Source organism: Ursus arctos, unplaced genomic scaffold (assembly GCF_023065955.2).
Source record: "Ursus arctos isolate Adak ecotype North America unplaced genomic scaffold, UrsArc2.0 scaffold_22, whole genome shotgun sequence".
NCBI lineage: Eukaryota > Metazoa > Chordata > Mammalia > Carnivora > Ursidae > Ursus > Ursus arctos.
The window spans coordinates 9699996-9719495 of record NW_026622897.1 but is presented as its reverse complement, the minus strand read 5'-3'; the positions used below and the strand labels follow the sequence as shown (position 1 = coordinate 9719495).

At 57.5% G+C, this 19500-nt stretch overlaps 1 protein-coding gene across 2 annotated transcripts; it reads left to right on the top strand.

Annotated features, from left to right (window-relative positions):
• The first annotated feature begins 4392 nt into the window (after nt 1–4392).
• DRD2 (dopamine receptor D2) lies at nt 4393–17081 on the top strand. 2 transcript variants are annotated; one of them, XM_026505731.2, is made up of 7 exons: nt 4393–4704; nt 9777–9886; nt 10911–11047; nt 12175–12365; nt 13241–13327; nt 14905–15232; nt 16888–17081. In XM_026505731.2, the coding sequence occupies exons 1-7, from the start codon at nt 4420–4422 to the stop codon at nt 17079–17081; spliced, it is 1332 nt and encodes a 443-aa protein (XP_026361516.1). In that variant the 5' UTR covers nt 4393–4419. The 2 variants fall into 2 exon arrangements, with proteins under 2 accessions (XP_026361516.1, XP_044242430.1); XM_044386495.1 differs by lacking the exon at nt 13241–13327 and having other exon boundaries at nt 4420–4704.
• Nucleotides 17082–19500: the final 2419 nt, after the last annotated feature.

Here is a 19500-nt window from a genome sequence, read left to right as displayed (position 1 = left end):
GTTTGTTGCGTCTTGGACCCCTTTTCCCCTCGTCTAGACCGCCACTTTCCAAGGACAAGCCGTAGGAGGCAGTGTGGTGTAACAGCGGGGCCCCAGGGGAACCCCTGACCCCAATGGACTGCATTTGGACAGTTCAGTCATTCCACCGCCAGGAGCCTCAGGCTTGTGGTCTGAGTGCTTGTTTCTTTTAATTCTTTGGCTTGGTTTGATTTGTAAAGTTCACAAGCCTTGAGAGTTTACTCGTGCCGACCACACATGCATCATCTTACTTCACCTTCACAACCGTAATTGCTATCCCCATTTTGCAGGTGGGAAAACTGAGGCTTGGGGAAGCCAAGTGGTCTGGCCGAGACCCCGGAGCTAGTAAAGCTGGAGTTGGGATTGGAACCCAGGTGTTCTGGTCCTCAGCCCTATCTCACACTAGTATCTCTCATGCTTGAGTACCTCCTCTGTGGGGCTGGCTTTGCTGATGTCTAAATTCCCGCTCTGCTTGGTGGTGCGTGGGTGCTAGTGAGACGGCCCCTGCTTGTGAGCGATGTCGGCCCCCGGAGGAAGGGTGTGAGGACATGCTAGGGACTGGGGCTGCCTCTGGGGGTTGGAAGAAAATCCTGCACCAAGATATTAATAGGGTCTACAGGCATTTAGGATTTCCCAGGTTTTCCCATTCTTTCTATAATGGTAATCTATTGTATTTGTAGCAGAAAAAAGTAAAAAAGAACTATCTAGAATAAATACTGAATTAGAAAATTAAATGCATGAAGCCTTCCCAGCCTGGGGTGAAGGGACTCACTCTTGTCCTGCAGTGTAGCCTGCACGTAGGGGAATGAGAGCTCACCCCCTACCCTGCCCTGACCTGCAATGCTCACATTTGCTATCTTACTTGTACCCATGATTTTAAGTCCTGGTTGAAATTCTTCCCCCTCCAGAAGCCCTCCATGCACACCCCAGCTGTGTCCCTGTGCATATCCTCTCTGATTTCCGAGCATCCCCTGTAGCAGGAGCGGGGCTGGACCCCTGCAGGACCAACACACTCCCTCCCCACCTACTGGGCCTGCAGACAACTGACAGTTCGAGCGGGGCCTACCCTCTTGGCAGGTGCCCACTTGAACACAGATGCCTCCCACAAGGTCACACCCTTTCCCTGGGATGGCCGACGCCCTGTGACTTTATGAGAGGGGGTACCTCTGCAGGTTCCCTGAGGGAGTCACCTGAGGCCTTTGATATGACTGCAAGGCAGCCCAGCTTCTCCTCGCCTGGCCGAGTCCTGCTTCCTGCCCTTCTCTGCAAGCCTCCATCCTGAGAACATTCCCCAGGAAATTCCCTGCACACTAACTTCCTCCTCAGAGTCTTATTTCTGGGGGTCCAGCATGCGCCACCTGTGGTTCTCTCGGCCTGCCCATCTCTTTTGTCTCTTGTTCATCTGGCGGCCTGTCTTTATAGCTGTTTCAAGGGTGGAGGGCTTTTCTTCCCAGCTGGACTCACAGGGCCTCTGACTGAGTTTGGCAAACAGCTACAACCTGCAGATCCCAGAGAACGAGAGCGTATGCTCTTTTATTTGTTTAGTCCATGAAGAAGAGGCATGAGCAAGCTACGGTGTCACCCTTACGATGCTTACAACCCAGTGGGGAAAACAGACACACAGAGGGGGTGTGTTCCAGAACGGACTCAGGAAGGATGCTGTGGGCCCCCCCCCCCAAGGAGGGAGGGAGATGTTCCAGCAGAGAGCACTTGAGATAGGTCCCAGGAAAGGAGGCTTCTGTGCCAGCCTTGCCTCGAAGGACGGGTTGGGGCTAGGCAAGTGGGGGAAGGGACGTTTCGTAAAGACTTTTCTCATTCGTCGAGTGGGGATAATAATTACACGCCTTGGAGGTTGAGGATAAATGAGATAATAGATATAAGTTATTTATATTTCTATTATATGATATTTATATTTCTATTATACGATATGTATGTATCAGAGCAAACTATCAAATCCTCTGCAGGTATAGGAAGTGACCTCACAGACAGGCTCAGGATTGCGTTCAGAAGCATGCGTCTGGTTGGGTGTCGAGAAGGGTCGGGGTAGACTAGACAGGGAGCTGCAGAGTCTCCATCAGAGGCCACCAGCCCGGTGGAGAGGGATTGCGGAAGCGCGAGGGGAGGCAGAGAGAATGTTCAGGAGCCTTCACGGTTCCAGGCCCCCGGCAGTGCTTGGCACCTCGCTTTACGGCTAGTGGGCTCTGTGGATGCTGACTGGGAGCTCGAAGGAGAGGAGCAGCTCTGTTGCCCACGTCTGTGCGTGCGACGCTCCCCTGCGTGCTGCCAGTGGGAAGAGGGACCGTGCATTTGCAGAGAGTGGCGTCGCTGTGACACTGTGCTTCACCGCCGTAGAGCTGGAAGATTTGTTGCACGGGGGTCATTTCATGCCACCGCATGTGGAGTTAGGCATTTTGCCCTCCCCAGAGGCTCCAGATGGGTGGTGTCGGGTAGGACATCATCCACGCTCCTGCTGAGAGCCGGCAGAACAGGCGTGTCACACGAGGATGAGGGTGGTCCCCTCTGACCTGTTGTAGCTGGTGCATTCCTCTCCCTGATTTGGACATGGTACCACGTGCATCCAAAATGGCATAAATGAGTGGATTTCCAATCCCTTTGGGGAGCAAAGCCCCCGGAAATCGTGCTTTGTGTGGAATGCCTTGAAATTCTCCTAAGCTGAATTCCATCGTGTAAACTAGGACACTTTCGTTAGCAGGAGCGCCAGCTGTATTATATGTGCATGATGTTCCAATCACAACCAGAACACCGGCTGTCAAGCTCTTCAATGCCCGATGCAGCTCAAGTCTGCCGGCCAGCCTTCTGCTTCCTGTTCCCAGTGAGCAGCACCTCCTGGCTTCCAGAGGCCAAGACAGAAATGCGGTTTTCCGCTACACCTTCTCTCCCTGTGTGCCCCGGCCCCTGTCCCACCCCACATCTACGCAAGGAGCAAATTCCACACAACAGACTTACAAGTTAGCTACGGATTCTGAACACCTCTCCATTCTCATTGCTGCCGCCTCCTTTCAGACAACCACCCTCTCTTACCTGAATTCTAGCCGCAGCCTGGCCCCCTACAAGGTCCCCCTTCCCTGCAGCAGCCACTTTTCTAAAACACCAACACGATGGTCCTTCTGCACCCAACTTCTCAGGGGCTCCCAAGCTTATGAGACCCAATTTGGCCCATGAGTGGCCCTCCAGTTTCATTCCCAAACCCCCATGCCCTACATTTTAAGCCAAACAGAATTGTTTGTTGTCTGTGTTGTACTCTCTCTAGCTGCAGTGTCTCCTAAACTCTGTTGCCTGGCTAATTCCTCCTTTTACTGCATCTCACATGACACCTCCTCCAGGAAGTCCTCAGGGTTCTCTTGCAGAAGCGTATCGTCTCTTCCTTAGGTTCCTATAGCCTCCCAGCTGCTGTCCTGCCACCTGCTTGGCCACACCCTTCCACCCTCTATACAGCGGTTGGAACCTTCTCTCTGGAAGGCACATCTGATCACGTGGTTCCCACTGCCCTGAGAGTCAAATCTAGTATGACTTGTAAGGTCTTCTAGGATCTTGCTGTGGCAGCCTCCCCAGTTCAGCTCATGCTGAGTCCCTCTGGGCTTCAGCTGTCCCAAATCAATCTCCTCTAGCCTTCCACTGGACCCCTGCTCTCTTGCTCTGTCATTTGCTTATGCTGCTTCTTATGCTGAGACCCTTCCCTGGGCTCCCAGCTTTCCCATGGCTAATCCCTACGCACCTTCGGGTGTCTGTCGAATGTCACTTTCTCTGGAGAGTCTTCTTTCCATCCTTAAACCAGGTTATGCGTCTCCCCTGCGTTCCATTTCCTAGTGCCCACTGCTTAGAGATTTAACTGGTTGATTCGTTGGCTGTTGTTTCTTTTAGAATGTGAGCCAGAGAACCACGTATATTTTGTTCCTGCCCATGTTTCTAGCACTGCATAGAACAATGCTACAAACACTACGTGGTCATAGAATCAAGAACGAATGAATGCATATTCCTGTTCTTGCCTCTACAAACTGGAACTCCTCGCTACCTTGTCTCAAGTGTGTGTTGCATGGGATGTACTTACTTAAAGTGTTTGTTGAATAAATAGATGAATGAATGATCAGCTCTTTTCAAGCTCATTTATTTTATTATACTTAAAAAAAATCATACTTGCTCATTTGTTTGGCCATCTGCAAGAACTTGCTAGCAGAATAGTGACAGCTGACCCCAATGTTTTAAGAAAATTGTTAGATACAGAGTTGCAAATCCCGAGGCTGGGGAATGCTACTAACTGCCCGTTGGCGTTAGCTCTGGAGCTTTCCATGGGAGGCGCATGCTTGGAGGGGTCCTCCTGCTCACTCCCCGTGTCCCTTTTTCCTGGCCAGAGCCTGGCCACCCAGTGGCCCCGCTGCCCCGATGGACCCACTGAACCTGTCCTGGTACGATGATGACCTGGAGGGCCGGAACTGGAGCCGGCCCTTCAACGGGTCTGAAGGCAAGCCCGGCAAGCCGCACTACAACTACTACGCCATGCTGCTCACCCTGCTTATCTTCGTCATCGTCTTCGGCAACGTGCTGGTGTGCATGGCCGTGTCCCGCGAGAAGGCGCTGCAGACCACCACCAACTACCTGATTGTCAGCCTCGCTGTGGCCGACCTCCTGGTGGCCACGCTTGTCATGCCCTGGGTCGTCTACCTGGAGGTAGGTCTGCACGCGCCTGGAAGGCGTGGCTCCCCCCTGGTTCCCAAGCTGCCTGGTGCCTTCTCCGCGGCCTGGCCTCTTCCTCCACTCTGGGCTCAGTTTGTCTCCCGATAAAATGGGCTGCTTGTTCCTTAGCGATCCCAACTCCAGTTGGGAGAGTCCAGTCCTCTGTACGCGGCGTTTCCCCATGTGGCCCTCAGAGCCGTCCCGCGACTCACAGGTGGTGAGCCAGGTGGTCCGAGAAATCACACCGCTGGCGGTCCCAGCTGAAACTCTGCTTGGCCCCAGGTCGGCTCCTTAGATCATGCTGGAAATGAGGGTCACTGGGGAGGCTTCTCAAGGAAGGGAGAGGTTCATGCTTCCAGGCCGGAGGCTTCCCGTCCTCTCTTTCCACTTCAGAATTGGGGACTGCTGTGCCGCGGGCTCCTTATCCCTCCCTCCCCTCTCCCCCAGTTTGGTCTAGTGCCTGTGTCGGGGACCCCCAGGCAGCTCCTTTGCTTGGGAAAGTCACGAGGGCTCGGCCAGGACAGAGCCCGGCTCTGCACCTCCCAGTAGAGAGCCGGCAGCCCCCACCGTGGTCCAGGCGCTGCTCCAGGCATTTCGCAGACACAGACTCTGCTCTCCTGCTAATCCTGGGAGTCCATACTATTCTTCCCAGTTTATAGAAGAGGAAACAGCTTTGAGAAGTTGCCTGCCTTGACACCGATCGCACAGCAAGGGGAGAGCCCACTAACAGAGGAGTCCCTAAGGGCAGAGGCACCGCAGGCTTCCAGGGCTGATAGGCAGACGTGAGAGGGTCTGGGGGGCTGGGTCCTAGTTCCTGCCCCTTTCTAGGCCTAGGACGCTGGGGTGGAGTCTGGGAACTGACCAGCCCTTCATGGAAGAGTCAACGCCAAGGTCACTCAGGTCACTGGGCAGGTACCTTCCTGCCCCGGCAAGAGAGTGGACTTAACCTGTACCACAGAGGCTAGTCCCTGGGGGGGAGGGAAGGTTCTCCCATTTTTAAAGCAAAACTTGAAATTTTGGAGGCTCGAGCAGAGGAGACATCTAGGGGAATAAGCCAAAGCGGGGAGGGGAGGCCGGTCCAGAGTGGCCCCCCTCCCTGTCTCCCCACCCCGGGGGCTCCCTGTGCCTCCTCTGAGCGGTACTGGGGATCAGCACTCCCCTGGGTTCCTTCAGCACGGCCCGAACGGCCTGGAACGTTCAAAATGGATGTTGAGGAAAAACCCAAAGGGAACAAACAGACATAAAATCTTCGGCTGTCACAGGCCAGGGGTCCTCTTCCTCCACGACTCTCGCGTCAGTGAGGGCCGCCAGACTCTGTCCATCCACGTCGCGCCTGACGGTCTCTCCCTGAGGAACCCTTCTTAATCCTAAGGTTGGTTCCCCTCCCGCTCGCTCTCAAAGGAGGGTCCCAGACCTCAGACCATCAGGGAAAAATGAGGGGTGAGCGGCAGAGCAAGCAACCTCTCTGTGCCTCGCTTTCCTTTTCCATATAAAGGAGATCATCGTAGTATCTGCCTCATGGCACTGCTTGAGAACCTGATGAGTTCATACCTGTAAAGTGCTTGGAACGGCATGGCGCATGTAATGAACAGTACGTAAAAGTAGCATGACGATGCTGATGAAGACAAAGATGACGGTAGTAGAGACGCAGCACCTGTCCTCATAGGCAGGGCCCTCCCTGTGCCCAGGCACCCAGGCACCCAGGCACCCTCTACCCAAAGGAGGCGTGCTCTGCCCGCAGTTCTGCGCCTGGCTTCTGGGCTTCCAGATCGGCAAGCCCTCCCCAGACACTCTAGTTTCGGGCCAGATCGGTACACGAGCCGTCCTGGGGCTCCTAGACATCTGTAAGTCCTTTGAACATGTGTTTCCAACATACTTGTTCACCATTATTGTGGAGGGGAAGCTCAGTGTTTTGGGGGGCAGGGTGGAGAATGGTGTCTCAGAGGGAGCGCTCTAACTTTCCCAGCGTCTCCCTTTATTTTTTTTTTAAAAGATTTTATTTATTTATTTGACAGAGATAGAGACAGCCAGCGAGAGAGGGAACACAAGCAGGGGGAGTGGGAGAGGAAGAAGCAGGCCCATAGCATAGGAGCCCGATGTGGGGCTCGATCCCATAACGCCGGGATCACGCCCTGAGCCGAAGGCAGACGCTTAACCGCTGTGCCACCCAGGCGCCCCCCAGCGTCTCCCTTTAAAACAAGAGCTGGACCGTGAGCCCTACTCACAGGATGTCGTCTCAGCCATTTATTGTCCCTAGAGACTGTCCCGAGTGGAGAGTCAGCCTATCCCAACATCCTGTCGGAGTGTCCTTGCAACTTATATACTCTACCGTCTCTAAGAGACACTCCTGCTGTCCAGAATTTTCCACCTGTCCCCTTCCCAGTGATATTAGCGACTCCGAAGGCCACGGCAGGCATGTCTAATGTGGGACCAGATGCGGGTTAATTACTCTGCTCGGCATATGGAAAGCACACTGGTTTGCAGTGAGAGGACTGGGGTCATTTCCCAACTTTACCACTTCCCATCCGGAGATGGTCCTGAGAAGAGAGCCAGGGTCACTTGTCTGCATTTCGGCCTCATCCCCCTGTGGGGTGAGGGTTTACTGTGTGCGTTTTCCAGATGGGCAGATGAGATCGAGAAGGGAACGTCACTCACTCGGCAGGTACCGAGGCCCGCCGCGTCCTAGGGCACCCTTAGGGCCTTGCCCGCCATCAGTGACTCCCGATAGGACCGTTGTAGTCTGGTCTGATGGTGGTGGCAATGGAGCCATCCCCACAGGAGATATGGGAACATGATGGGGGGCATGTGGGGACAAGGAAGTCTTGCAGGAAGAAGTGATGCTTCCAGAAGAATTATCCAGGGGAGAGAACAAGGTGCTTGCACTCCAGGCCGAGAAAAACAGTATGCAAAGCTGCAAAGCAGGAGGGGGTATCGCCGGCCACAGGTTCGGAGGGCAGTAGCCTGTCACTAGCCTCAGAGGTTTGCTGTCACCGTCGATAGAGATGACACATCTCAGTGCCTGACACATATGCCTGCTTAATACGGGCCGGTTAGTATTAGGATCTCACCGAGCCAGCTCACAGCTCAGCTTCAGGTGAACGATGAGGTCAAGAAGTGGTGTCCAAAGGTGCCGAGACACAGGTCCGGAGCTGTACTAGCAAACCTGGGGCCAGTCCTTCCTCTGCCACTAAGTCACCAGGTGATCTTGGGCAGGTCCACGTTCCCCTCGGACTCCAAGCATGTCCCCCTTGCAACGATAATCTCTCCTTTCATGCTTTACACGCATTTCGTCATTTTTATAGAAGTATCTCCTCTTTTGACAAGCTGGGTGGTCCTTCCCAAGATAGTTTACGAGAGAGCATAGGATGTGCTGCCCGAAGGACTCGCCTCAAGCCAGCCCTGCTGCACACTTGCTGTGTGAGCGCTCCAGTTCCCTCCCCCTGAGATGCCCACATGCCCACAGTAGGGGGATGTGGCTGCCAACAATTTCTCTTGAGTCTTTGAGTCGGCTGCCCCCGGGACTGTGGAGGGAAGCCCTCCCTTCTTCTGGGCTCCAGAAAGGCCTTTGAGGGCGGGGACTGACAGAGCTCCCTAAAGGCAGGGACTATGCCAGTACTGTTCACCACTGTACCCTAGAGTCTAGGACAGAGCCTGGCATGTAGTAAGTTGCTCGTAAGTTTCGATGGGAAAGAAAGAAGGCCAGGAAGAGGGAAGGAGGGAAGAGGAGGAGGAAGAATGCCCTGGTATCTCAGACCTAGATCCCCAGGGACATAGAAGTGCTCTGAAGGACTAGTCTAGGGGGGCTTCAAGGCAGAGGTGGACCAGGTGGGCCTGGGGCCCTCCCAGCGGTGCCCTAAAGATAGATTCTTTTTATGCCCCCAGCCCCCCATCCAGACCTATTGTCTTGGGGAACCCTGGGCTGCCACGGGGGAGGGGCCCTGGTGTGAGCCACGTGAGCCCAGGGAAGGCGTCTCCCTGTCTTCTGGAATAAGCTGCTGTGTCTTCATGTCCGACAACAGCGGCCACAGCTCCTGTCACTGAGCTGAAGGGCCCACATTTGGTTTCGTGCCTGGGAGCAGAAAAGGAAGGGCAGTGTGGAGAATAAGCATGTCATCATTAGCCCTGTGGCCGCGCTGTGCGGGCAGAGTGGGTGCTGCCCTGCCTGGGGCCCTGGGGGCAGCTTTCCTGTCCTTTTTCTCCTGTTGGTAGAGACCCAGGATGTATCTCCCTGTCCTGACTCTGTGCTCAGGGCCAGGGTGCTCCAAACTTCCAGAGTTGCCCGGGCCGGGCTGCTATGTGAGTGTGCGAGGTTGTGTGTGTAAACGTGAGGAATGGGAGTGTGTGTGTGTGTGTGTGTGTGTGCGCACATAACGGAGTACAGTGTGTGTGTGGAGGGAAGAGGGATGCAGGATGCTCTTGCCAGGAGCGGGCCTCCTCATTCCATCAGACGAGGATATGTGGGTACAGCACCCCCTCCCTGCCCCCGCCTGATGTTCCCACAGCTCAAGCCCTGGTTTTCCGTCCTGCATTCTCTGGGTCTGACAAAGAGCAGCACTGTCTTCTCTCCGAAAGGAACCATTGTCCTCACCGTTGTCCTTACGGATACTCTTTGTGCCTGATTCTGTGCCGTGCACCGTGCTGGCTCTGAGGGCGCTGCCCAGCTCCCCCGGGAACCTGGGCCAGGGCACGATCAGAAGCTGAGCTGACCGGCCTTGGGCAAGTCACTGCCCGTTTCTGAGGCTCAGTTTCCCCACTGATAGAATGAGATTGCTGTTTTACAGATGAAAGCGCAAAGTTGAGGCACTCGGTAGAAATTGTTTATCTTTCTTCTAGCCCAGTTCTTGGCACAAAGCGGCCTTATGAGTCTAGGAGGAGAGGGGACGGGGGCAAGGGCCTCAGACGACTCCTGGCTGCCCTGCTTCCCCCCTAGACCCCCGCCGGAGACTCGCAAGACCCCTGCAGCTGCCGTCTGAGCCTGCGGCCCCACCTGCCCCGGGGGAGCGGAGCTATGGGCCTAAGCTCGTCTTCCCCTCTGCTGCCCACCCGTTCTGGTGCTTTGTCCCCAGGTGGTGGGCGAGTGGAAATTCAGCAGGATTCACTGCGACATCTTTGTCACTCTGGATGTCATGATGTGCACGGCAAGCATCCTGAACCTGTGTGCCATCAGCATCGACAGGTGAGCCCACCCAGGGCGGGAGAGGGGATCCAGGCCACTCGGCTCTGCTGCAGGGGCAGGCTCCGTCTGTGAGGCTGTACGGCTGGCCGTGTGCCTGCGGGTCCGTGTGTTTGTGCGTGCGTGTCTGTGCACACGTGTGCGGGTGCGCATGTGTCTGGCTGGGGAGTACAGGCCGCCCTCCTACAGCCGGCGATGCTACCGAGGATACCCGGACAGCAGCTGGTGAAGAGAAGAAAGCTCTTAGTTCTGAGGACTGTGGCCCTAGGTCTATCGTTTCCCACGTACGTGACCTTGGGCAGAGTGTGCCAGTCCTCACAACCCTGTTTGTCCAGAAATCAAGGATGATGACACCTGTCCAGGCGGGGCTGCAGCGTCTGGCTGTGTCATGTCCAGCACGGGGCACGGGGCACGGGGCCAAGGGGACCCAGGCTGTGCTCACCTCACCAGGCTGTACCCTTGGAGCCTCTCACTGATTTGCACACACAGGCCTCGTGGGCTCCCAGAGGCCCTGGCCGTACTCCCCTCGCGGGGCTCTCGGAAGATGAGAAGAGCTACTCTGTGAGAAGCGCTAGGTAGAGGCGTACGAGTGGTTGTAAACAATTACTCCTGGGCTTATTTTCTGCCAAACGGGCCTTAACTCGTGCTCTATGGGGCCTGGCTCCCGGTCCATCAACAGAACTTCCACCTTCCGTGAGCCCAGCACACGTGCAGTTCCAAGGCTGCAAAGACCCAGCCCCTGGCCCCTCAAACACCCTAACATCCAAGCAGGGAGACTGGAGTAATCGACAAGAAGGCCCAGGAGTAGGTGGTCACCGGTCAGCCACGAAGCCCTTGGCGGGGCGGCACCAACCCTGGCTCTGTGAGCCGGGCAGGGGAAGGAGAGATTTAGAGTAGACAGGCCGGCTCCGTGGAGGTGACAGTGGTCGCCCCCAAGGCGCAGGGTGTCTCCGGTGTGTGCCTGCTGTGGAGGGGGGGGCCCCAGGCCTGCACCCCAGCCTCAGGCCCCCGCCCCGCGCCCTTGCAGGTACACAGCCGTGGCCATGCCCATGCTCTACAACACCCGCTACAGCTCCAAGCGCCGCGTCACCGTCATGATCGCCGTCGTCTGGGTCCTGTCCTTCACCATCTCCTGCCCGCTGCTCTTCGGACTCAACAACACAGGTGAGGTCCGCCTCAGTCTGCCCGGGGCTCCGCCGGCCCCACCGCAGGACCCCGAGGGAGCTGAGCCCCTGACGCAGACATGGGGACCGAGGCCGGGCTGTGTCCCCGGCCAAGCCTGACTCTGAATTGTACCCGCGTGGGCCAGAGACGAACAGTAGCTCGGGGCACGATGGGGTTGCGTGAAGGGGGGGGGGTCCTGAGTCAAGAGGATGCCTGGCTGTTTTCAACTTTGTTGATTAAATTGAAGCAAGCCAGACAGCTGCACAAACCACATGGGCGTGTATGTGTGTGTGTGCCCACGTGGGGAGCGACTCCTGGGCCCCCCCACCCCCCCGCCATGGTATCTGTGTAAGGAGGCTGCAGCGCAAGGGTTGGCCAACCCAGCCCAGACCGGAGTCACCTGGAGCAGGAGAGGTAGGCACGGGTAGGAGCTAGGGCGGCGGTCCTGCCCCATGCGTCTGAGGTCGAGGACGTGTCGGGCCGGCCGCTGCCGTGGGCCTGGTGCTTTCTCTCACCGGGGAGGCCCAGGGATACGGGTGCATGTCTGCAGACCATTACAGGGCAGGACACAGTGAAGCCTCGCCCTCTAAGTCTTGTGGGAATTCCAAGAAGCGGGAATAGGGCTTGATATGCTCAGCTTGATCTGGAAAGGCCCTGAGATAGAGGACAGACATCAGCTAGACCAGGAGGGGAACGTGGAAGCGCGTTGGAGCCCAGGTGAGTTCAGCAAACAGGGCCAGGTTCCCCTGTTCCTAAAACTGAAAGGTGGCAGACCTCCCCTGAGGGCTAAAAGAAGGGTTTACTGTTTTAAAGGAATTTCCTTCTGTTTTTTTTTCCAAACACTCGGGCTCCACTTGGGCATTCATGGATGGCAGAACTAGTAATGAAATAAGGAGGGGATATGAATGGAAAAGCTTGGAAGCAGCTTAGCTTTTTGCTCGAGGTTGTGTTTTCCAGTCTCTGGTCTACACCGCGTGTTCGCGTCCATCTAGCGTTGCCAGGCGACCTCAGACCCTCAGGCATGCTCTCTGCCCCATTGCTGTGCTCAACCACGGAGGAGAGCAAGGTCTCTGGCGGCAGCACGTGGCCCCCGGGCTGCTGACGCCCCCCGGCTCTCCTTCCCCCAGATCAGAACGAGTGCATAATCGCCAACCCCGCGTTCGTGGTGTACTCGTCCGTCGTCTCTTTCTACGTGCCCTTCATTGTCACCCTGCTGGTCTACATGAAGATCTACGTCGTCCTGCGCAGGCGCCGCAAACGGGTCAACACGAAGCGGAGCAGCCGGGCTTTCAGGGCCAACCTGAAGGCCCCGCTCAAGGTCCCCAGATCCCCCTCCCCTCCGGGCCCCCCCGACCGTTTCCCAGGGGGCTGGCCCGTGCTCAGCTGGGGGCTGGGGACAGGGGGTTGGAGGGGCTCCCAGCACCCGGGCAGGGCCGAGACCCAAGGCTGGGACCTCCGTGGAGCAACAGCGGAGTCTCCAGGAGCCGGAGGTGGGGCGGAGCCACCTGGAAGAAGTCTTTGCTTGGAGATCTCTGTCTGAATGCACCTTCCTCAGCTCCTCGCCTTCTTTCCCCATCACTTGTCCTTTCCTCGCTGTGGCCCCTCTCTCCCTGTCCTCCCTCTGGGCTTCCCTCCCTCTCCTGTACCTTCCACGCTCCCTGTCCGCCCCTCCATGCACACCTCCTCCCTCCTTCCCAGCTCTTTCCCTCTCCTCCCCCTCACCTTTCTTTCATTCCCTCCCCACCCCTTATGCATTCTCCCCTCTGCTCAGCCCTGCCTGAGAGAGACAGTGTGGGGGCATGGAAGGAGCCAGAGTTTTGGGGTTAGACACATCAGGTTCAAGGCCTGGCACCCCCACCTTTTTGCTGAGTGACCTTGGGCAAGTTGCTTAACTTCTCTGAGCCTCAGTTTTCTCATCTGTTAAATGGGAATCAAAATGCCAATCTCTCAGTGTGGTCTTGAGGATTCAGTGTGAGAGGGAAGCGAGTAAGCCTAGCATGTGGCCATAAAATCAGGGCCTGTTTGTCCCTCGTCCTGCCCACCATCTCTCCTTGCAGTACCATCCTTCACTCTTGCCTTCTCAGGGGTTCCTACGCTGCCCTTCTGGGAGCCCCGTGCCCAGCCTGACTACCCCACATTGGGTGTCTGTCCCCACCCCGCCCATCATGACCAGTGTGCCGGCTCCCTCCACAGGGCAACTGCACTCACCCCGAGGACATGAAACTCTGCACCGTTATCATGAAGTCCAATGGGAGTTTCCCAGTGAACAGGCGGAGAGCGGTAAGTGCTTAGGTCAGGGACCCAGAGCCAGGTCTTCCCGCCCCGAGGGAAACCCCCCCGCCACGATTCTCAGACACTCACCAGCCAAAGGGAGGAGCACCTCCCAGGCTCCCCTGCGTTGCTTCCTGGGAGGCTAGACTCTCCGTCACACCTCACGGGCAGGCATGCGGCGAGATGGCTCGGCTCGTGCAGGCGCAGATAGGCGCCCCCAGCACAAGCAGGTGGTTGGGAGAGAGGACTTGGCCATAACATAAGAAAAATAAGAAGCGTGGCTGTTAGCATTCACCGAACACCCACCGTGTTCCTAGCATCTCATCAAATCCTCACAGCGACCCTGAGAGGTAGGTCTTACTAGGCTTACTGATTTTAATTTTACAGAAGAGGAAACAGAGGCTCACAGAGGGGAGTAACTCACCTGAGGCAGAGCATTTAGTTAGTGAGATCGTGGCTATTTGAGCCCAAACCTGTGTGACTCCGAAGTCCACACCTCTGCTGTTCTTCCCGCTTGCCTGCGCTGTCTTCCTGCAGGCAGGTTCTGGGGCTGGGGGCTGGGCCTGGGGGGGGTGGGGCCAGAGCAGGGCAGCCTCGGGGCTGGTGGGGAAGTGCAGCCTGTATGCGGAGCTCGGAGCTCGGAGCTGGGAGCTTGGAGACGCAGAAGGAAGGACAGCAGACCCCAGGCTCTGCCCGGTGATGACGGTAGCCCCCGGGTTGAAGCAGCGGGGGTCTCATCCCCAGCTGGGCCACGGAACCCACACAGGCCACACACGAAGTCCAGGTCAGGTGTCCTCAGGAAGCGGGGCCCCCACCTTTCACCTGCAGGTCAAGGGCAGGATGCCAGGGAGTCATTTTATGAGACGGGTGCCCAACAGGGACCAGGACTGGGGCTGGGACAGCAGCACAATAAACCACCCAGGTACCGGGCAAGGCTACACTGCAGAAGTTTAGACTGAGACCCCGAGGCAGGGAAGAGGCTGGAAGACCATGAGTGCACCCCCAGCGGGGCCTCCAGGTCAGCCCAGCGGGAAAGATGAGGGGGTCCAGGGGTTAGCCCTTTGGCACGCGGATCCATCTATGAGGAGCACGTGGGGCCCATGTGTGAGCGCTGGTGCTGGGGCCTCCGGCCAGCCTGGCAGGAAGAGCAGGGCTGCCCTCTATGTCCTGAGAACATGATCTCCCGGAGGCAGGCACTGAGCATCGATCAGGAACGTATTCCCTGCAGGCAGCTCGGTGCTTGGCACTTGGCTGGTACTCAGTCCGTGTTGCTCAGTCAGTAAGAGAAGTGTTGGGGTAGTACGTGCCCACAAACGGTTGTGGGGTTGTTGAGCTCTGTAAGGCTTGCTCCGGGACAGGGGCTGGGGATGACTCTGCGGGCAGGGGCCGCTGTGGTTCCTGGGTCCTCTAGCCAACCCTTCCTGCCACCCAGTGACTATCCTCCTTACCTCTCCGGTGGCGACCCTGGGACGTTTGCAGGAGTCTCTGAAGGAGGATAGGGAAGGGTCGGGGGCGCCAGGTGAGGCTGGGTGTCCAGCACCTGAGAACTTGCCAGGCTTTACCCGGAGTTCTCTGCCTCTGTTCAGGAGGCCGCCCGCCGAGCGCAGGAGCTGGAAATGGAGATGCTGTCCAGCACCAGCCCCCCCGAGAGGACCCGGTACAGTCCCATCCCGCCCAGCCACCACCAGCTGACCCTCCCCGACCCGTCCCACCACGGCCTCCACAGCACTGCCGACAGCCCCGCCAAACCAGAGAAGAATGGGCACGCCAAAGACCACCCCAAGATTGCCAAGATCTTCGAGATCCAGTCCATGCCCAATGGCAAAACCCGGACCTCTCTCAAGACCATGAGCCGCAGGAAGCTCTCCCAGCAGAAGGAGAAGAAAGCCACCCAGATGCTCGCCATTGTTCTCGGTGAGTCAGGCCAGCCCAGCTCTCTCCAGCCATTACTGAGGAAAGGACCCGTCACTGCGGGTCCCATTCCCTGCCATCCCCTTCCTCACCATGGCTGGTGGGCCGTGGGACCGCCCCTTGCTCGGCTGCAGGCCACACCCAATGATGTACCCCATTAAGTAGATTCTATAATTATGCTCATTTTACAGATGGGAAAACTGAGGTGTGGAGTGGGTATAGAACGTGACCAAGGAAGACCTATGATTTAAACTCAGGGAGTCTGACTTCAGAGTCTGTGAGCTTGACCAGTCTACCGTAGTGACCCCCAGAACCTCAAGATCCTAGGCAAGTCACTTTCTCTCTCTGGAGCCCCCTCAGCAAGAGATTACCTCTCAGGGTTGTGGTCCTGGTCACACGGTATGCAAAGGTGAGAGCGTCTTGTCAAGTGCAAAGCAGGGCGCACAGGTTAAGTGTCAGCAGTATGGCTTTGATAACGTTGCGATTGTTGAGAAATTGGGAAATTCAGTTCACTTCAGCTCAGCCAAGACCGTGTGGGACCAGAGCTGTGAACAAAGAAAGGGGGCCAGGAGGGGGGCCCATCTGAACGAGGACATGGCTCTGTCAGCCGGGCAAGGCCTTGGAATAAAAGTCTCCTAGAAAACCAGACGATGAGGCTAGACCCAAGGCTGGACTGATGTGGGTGGCTGGGAACAGGAGGCGATGGTGGGACTCTGCCTTCCCCCCAGCACCCAGGGTAGCACGGGACACCCTTCCACACTTGCCTTTCCCTGGGACCTCCAGACAGTCCCATGACACGAGTGGCACAGGTGCTACGACCCTGCTTTCGTGAGTGCATGCACAGGGTCACAATAGGTTAAAGGACCGACACTTGATCGTGTGGCTGGGGTGACAGAGGAAGGCTGGAGTCCATGGGGTCTTGCTGCAGCACTGGGGACTCCCAGGGACTATGAGGCATGGTGTGTTCACGATGTCGCCACACGGAGGGTCCCACCAGGGCGGCAGGTCCTAGGTCAGACAGACAAAGCCAGCAGGCAGGAGGTCAGTCTGGGTCAGAGCGCCCCAAGTAGGAAATAGCCAGAGGTGTCCCCCAAGGGCTGGAGGAAGGCATAGCAAGAGCGTGGCCATTGGGGGACCTCGGTAGATGAGTTCAGGTCTTGGCTTCGTCACTTACGGGTACATCACAGAGCCTCTGGGAGCCTCAGTTCCCTGTTTGCCCCACAGGGATGCCAGGAGCCTAAGCGAGATGGGTGTCTAACTCTCCCTTTTGTCCCTTGGGCTCAAACTGCGTATCCCCCACTGCAGTGACCAAATTCTCACTTCCAGCTGCTGAGGGACTTGTTCCACCAGAAAGTAGACTACATATTTCCATTTCTACTGACTTGTGTCCGAATGTGAACCTTGTGGACTTGTTTTCAAGCCCATTGCCCTTCCCTGTGGGGGCAGGTATTATTATACCCATTTGACAGATGAGGAAAGTAAGGCTGAGGGAAGTAAAGGGACCTTCACTGCAGACGGGTGTCAGTGACATCTCTAGAATCTGAGACCGGGACTCCTCCTGCAGTGCTCCTGGGCTAGGGCGCCCACTGAGTGCGGGCCTTCCCCGGCCAGCCTCGCCCCGGCCGCAGGGCCAGCCTGACCGCCGTGCTCTCCCCCAGGCGTGTTCATCATCTGCTGGCTGCCCTTCTTCATCACGCACATCCTGAACATACACTGTGACTGCGACATCCCTCCCGTCCTGTACAGCGCCTTCACGTGGCTGGGGTACGTCAACAGCGCCGTGAACCCCATCATCTACACGACCTTCAACATCGAGTTCCGCAAGGCCTTCCTGAAGATCCTGCACTGCTGACCCGCGGCCCACCTGCACGGCAGCCCGCTTCCCAGCTCCCTGCTCGGGCCGGCCGGCTCTCAGCTCCGGGGAGCCGTGCCCAGGGGTGCAGGGCGGACTAGGCCTTCTCTTCGCCCCGCGGGCCCTGCAGTGTTAGCTTGGCTGCACGCCCCTCCGTGCTCGCACACCCTCGCACTGCCAGGGTAGTGCTCGGGGCCAGGCACGGTGCCAGCCCTCGGGCTGGACCCCTGGCACAGGGGCAGCTCACAGAGCCCCCCTCCCACCTTAAGGCCCTCTCTCCTTGGCACCAAAGACAAAGCCGCCTTCTCTGACCTTCTCTGGGGTTCTGGGGTCGCCAGGGCCAGAGGCGGGCTCAGAGACTGTGCTTTCTGTTGGGTTTGGCTTGGTCTTCACAGGCCAATGCTGGAGCAGGCAGTGGGGGTGGATGGACAGCTCATGCCCGGGAAGCCGGAGCTCCTGCCAAGGCCCCAGGAGACTTCAGTCCTGGGAGACCCATGTAAATACCAGACCACCGGGTGAACCCCAGAGGAGCCCAAGCCAAAAATCTTCACTCGCTCCTTGTCCTGCCTGACAGGAGCCTCTATTTCCACAGTAGTGGGTCCCACCCCGCCCCATCCCGCTCCAGCACCCACGTGGTTTCTACACCTGCTGAGGGCAGGAACCCCTGTCTTGAAGGGCCCCAGGAACGTCTGTGGGGAGAGGAACCTCCCCCAAGCCCACTCTGCCGCCTCCTGACGGACTCGGTGCATCCCTTCTCGTAGCAACTGTTGGGCCAGCCTGGGAGCCCACAGGGAAGGCGGGCTTGTGACCACAGCTGGGGCCTGGGTTGGGGTGCTGGAGGTTCTCTGGGGGGCTGCCTCCCGCCACACTCTGCCACAAACCCACTCTCCTTTCCCTTTTGCCTCTCCTCTCTCCCATTCCCTTTCCCTTCCACTGTCCCCGCCTCAGAGGAGCCCGTGGCGAGGGGCCGCTGAATACCACTTGGCCTGGGCTGGCCCTGCCCTGAGGGAGGAGGGGAGGCTGCAGCTTGGGGGAGCCCCTGGGCCCCAGACTCTGTAACATCACTACACGTGCTCCAAGCTAATAAAACTCTGACAAGAGTCACATGCGAGGCCCCTTGGGTGGAAGGGCACAGTGCCCGCCTCCGTCCTCCGCGGCAGGTGTAGCCGAGGGCCCCGTGTCTGTGTCGGGATCAGAGTCGGGGAGGCCTTCTGTGCCCCCTCCAGAAAAGGGTGACTCTGACCACGGCCACCAGGCTGGACACTGGGGAATAGGAGGAAAGGGGCTGCTCCAAGGAGGACCAAGGAGAAGATGCGTGTGCCTGTGTTTCCCCCTCGTCCCGTCCTCGCCTCCTGAATAGACAAGAATGCCCTCGGCCCTGCTCCCCGGTGGTCCTGAGCCTCAACTGCCAACCCGGATGGGAGGGGAAAACGTTCCCGGTGGGAATCCCGCAGCACACCTGATAGGGAAAACAGGTGGTCCCCACTTCCCTTCTCCTCTTCTCCTCTGAGGGTCCTTAGCGTGTGTGGCCCACCAGGGCAGAGAAGGCTCCACAGAAAATGTGGCCTTGCAGGTGCCGGCTGCATCTGCGTCTGCCGCTTGCCTTGACTTCTGTCTCAGAGCAGGACCCCCTTCCTCTGCAGCAGGCTGGGGAGCCACGGAGGCCCTGAGTGACATGGCCCAGGGGTCCTCCCTTCTCTCAGCCTCCGTCACAGTCATAGCTCCAAGCTTTCTGGGGCCACGGATTGGCACTGCCCTGAAAACAGAAATTCGGCTTTAAAAAATGAAATGTAAGTCACGCGTTGAAGGAGGACTGTTCTCACTCCCTGGGAATAACGGCGGGCGGTGATGACAAACAAGGTGCTGGAACCCACGGGCTCAGGCTCCAGGGAGCTGTCAGGGCATCATTTGCATGCTAAAGACAGTATTTTTAGCACCAAAGTTTGGAGCACTTAACTTGCCCTGAACACTTAATTATGGACTTCGATCTTCTCCCTGAACCCGCACTTAGCGCTAACCTCAGAGAGGCTCCTGTCCCCAGGAGCACCCAGATCCTAGAGGCTGGGCAAGACAGGCCCCTGGTCCAGCTCAGGGGGCATCCGTACAACCCAGTGACCACCTCCTGGGGAAGGTGGTAGACCCTCAGGGGGCCGAGAAACCCCAGGGACTTCTCTGCTGCTGATGCCCACCCCACAGCCGATGCACACACAGGTTCGCACACGCACACTCGGCCTACGGAAGATCTTGCCTTGGACGGAAGCTTAAAAGCTCATCTCTTCATTAGAAATCTTAGGAGGTCATACAGGTTTCTCAGCTGTGGGAACTGGAAGAGATGATAAGAGAGGAGTGAGAAAGAGAGGGTGGAAGGAGGGAGGGAGGGAAGGAAAGGAGGAAGTAGGGAGGGAAGGAAGGATGGAGG

Coding starts and splice junctions, on each gene's coding strand:
- DRD2 (XM_026505731.2), top strand. CDS start 4,420: ATGGACCCACTGAACCTGTCCTGGTACGATGATGACCTGGAGGGCCGG. Junction 9,887..10,910: donor TGTGCCATCAGCATCGACAG/GTGAGCCCACCC, acceptor GCGCCCTTGCAG/GTACACAGCCGTGGCCATGC. Junction 15,233..16,887: donor GATGCTCGCCATTGTTCTCG/GTGAGTCAGGCC, acceptor GCTCTCCCCCAG/GCGTGTTCATCATCTGCTGG.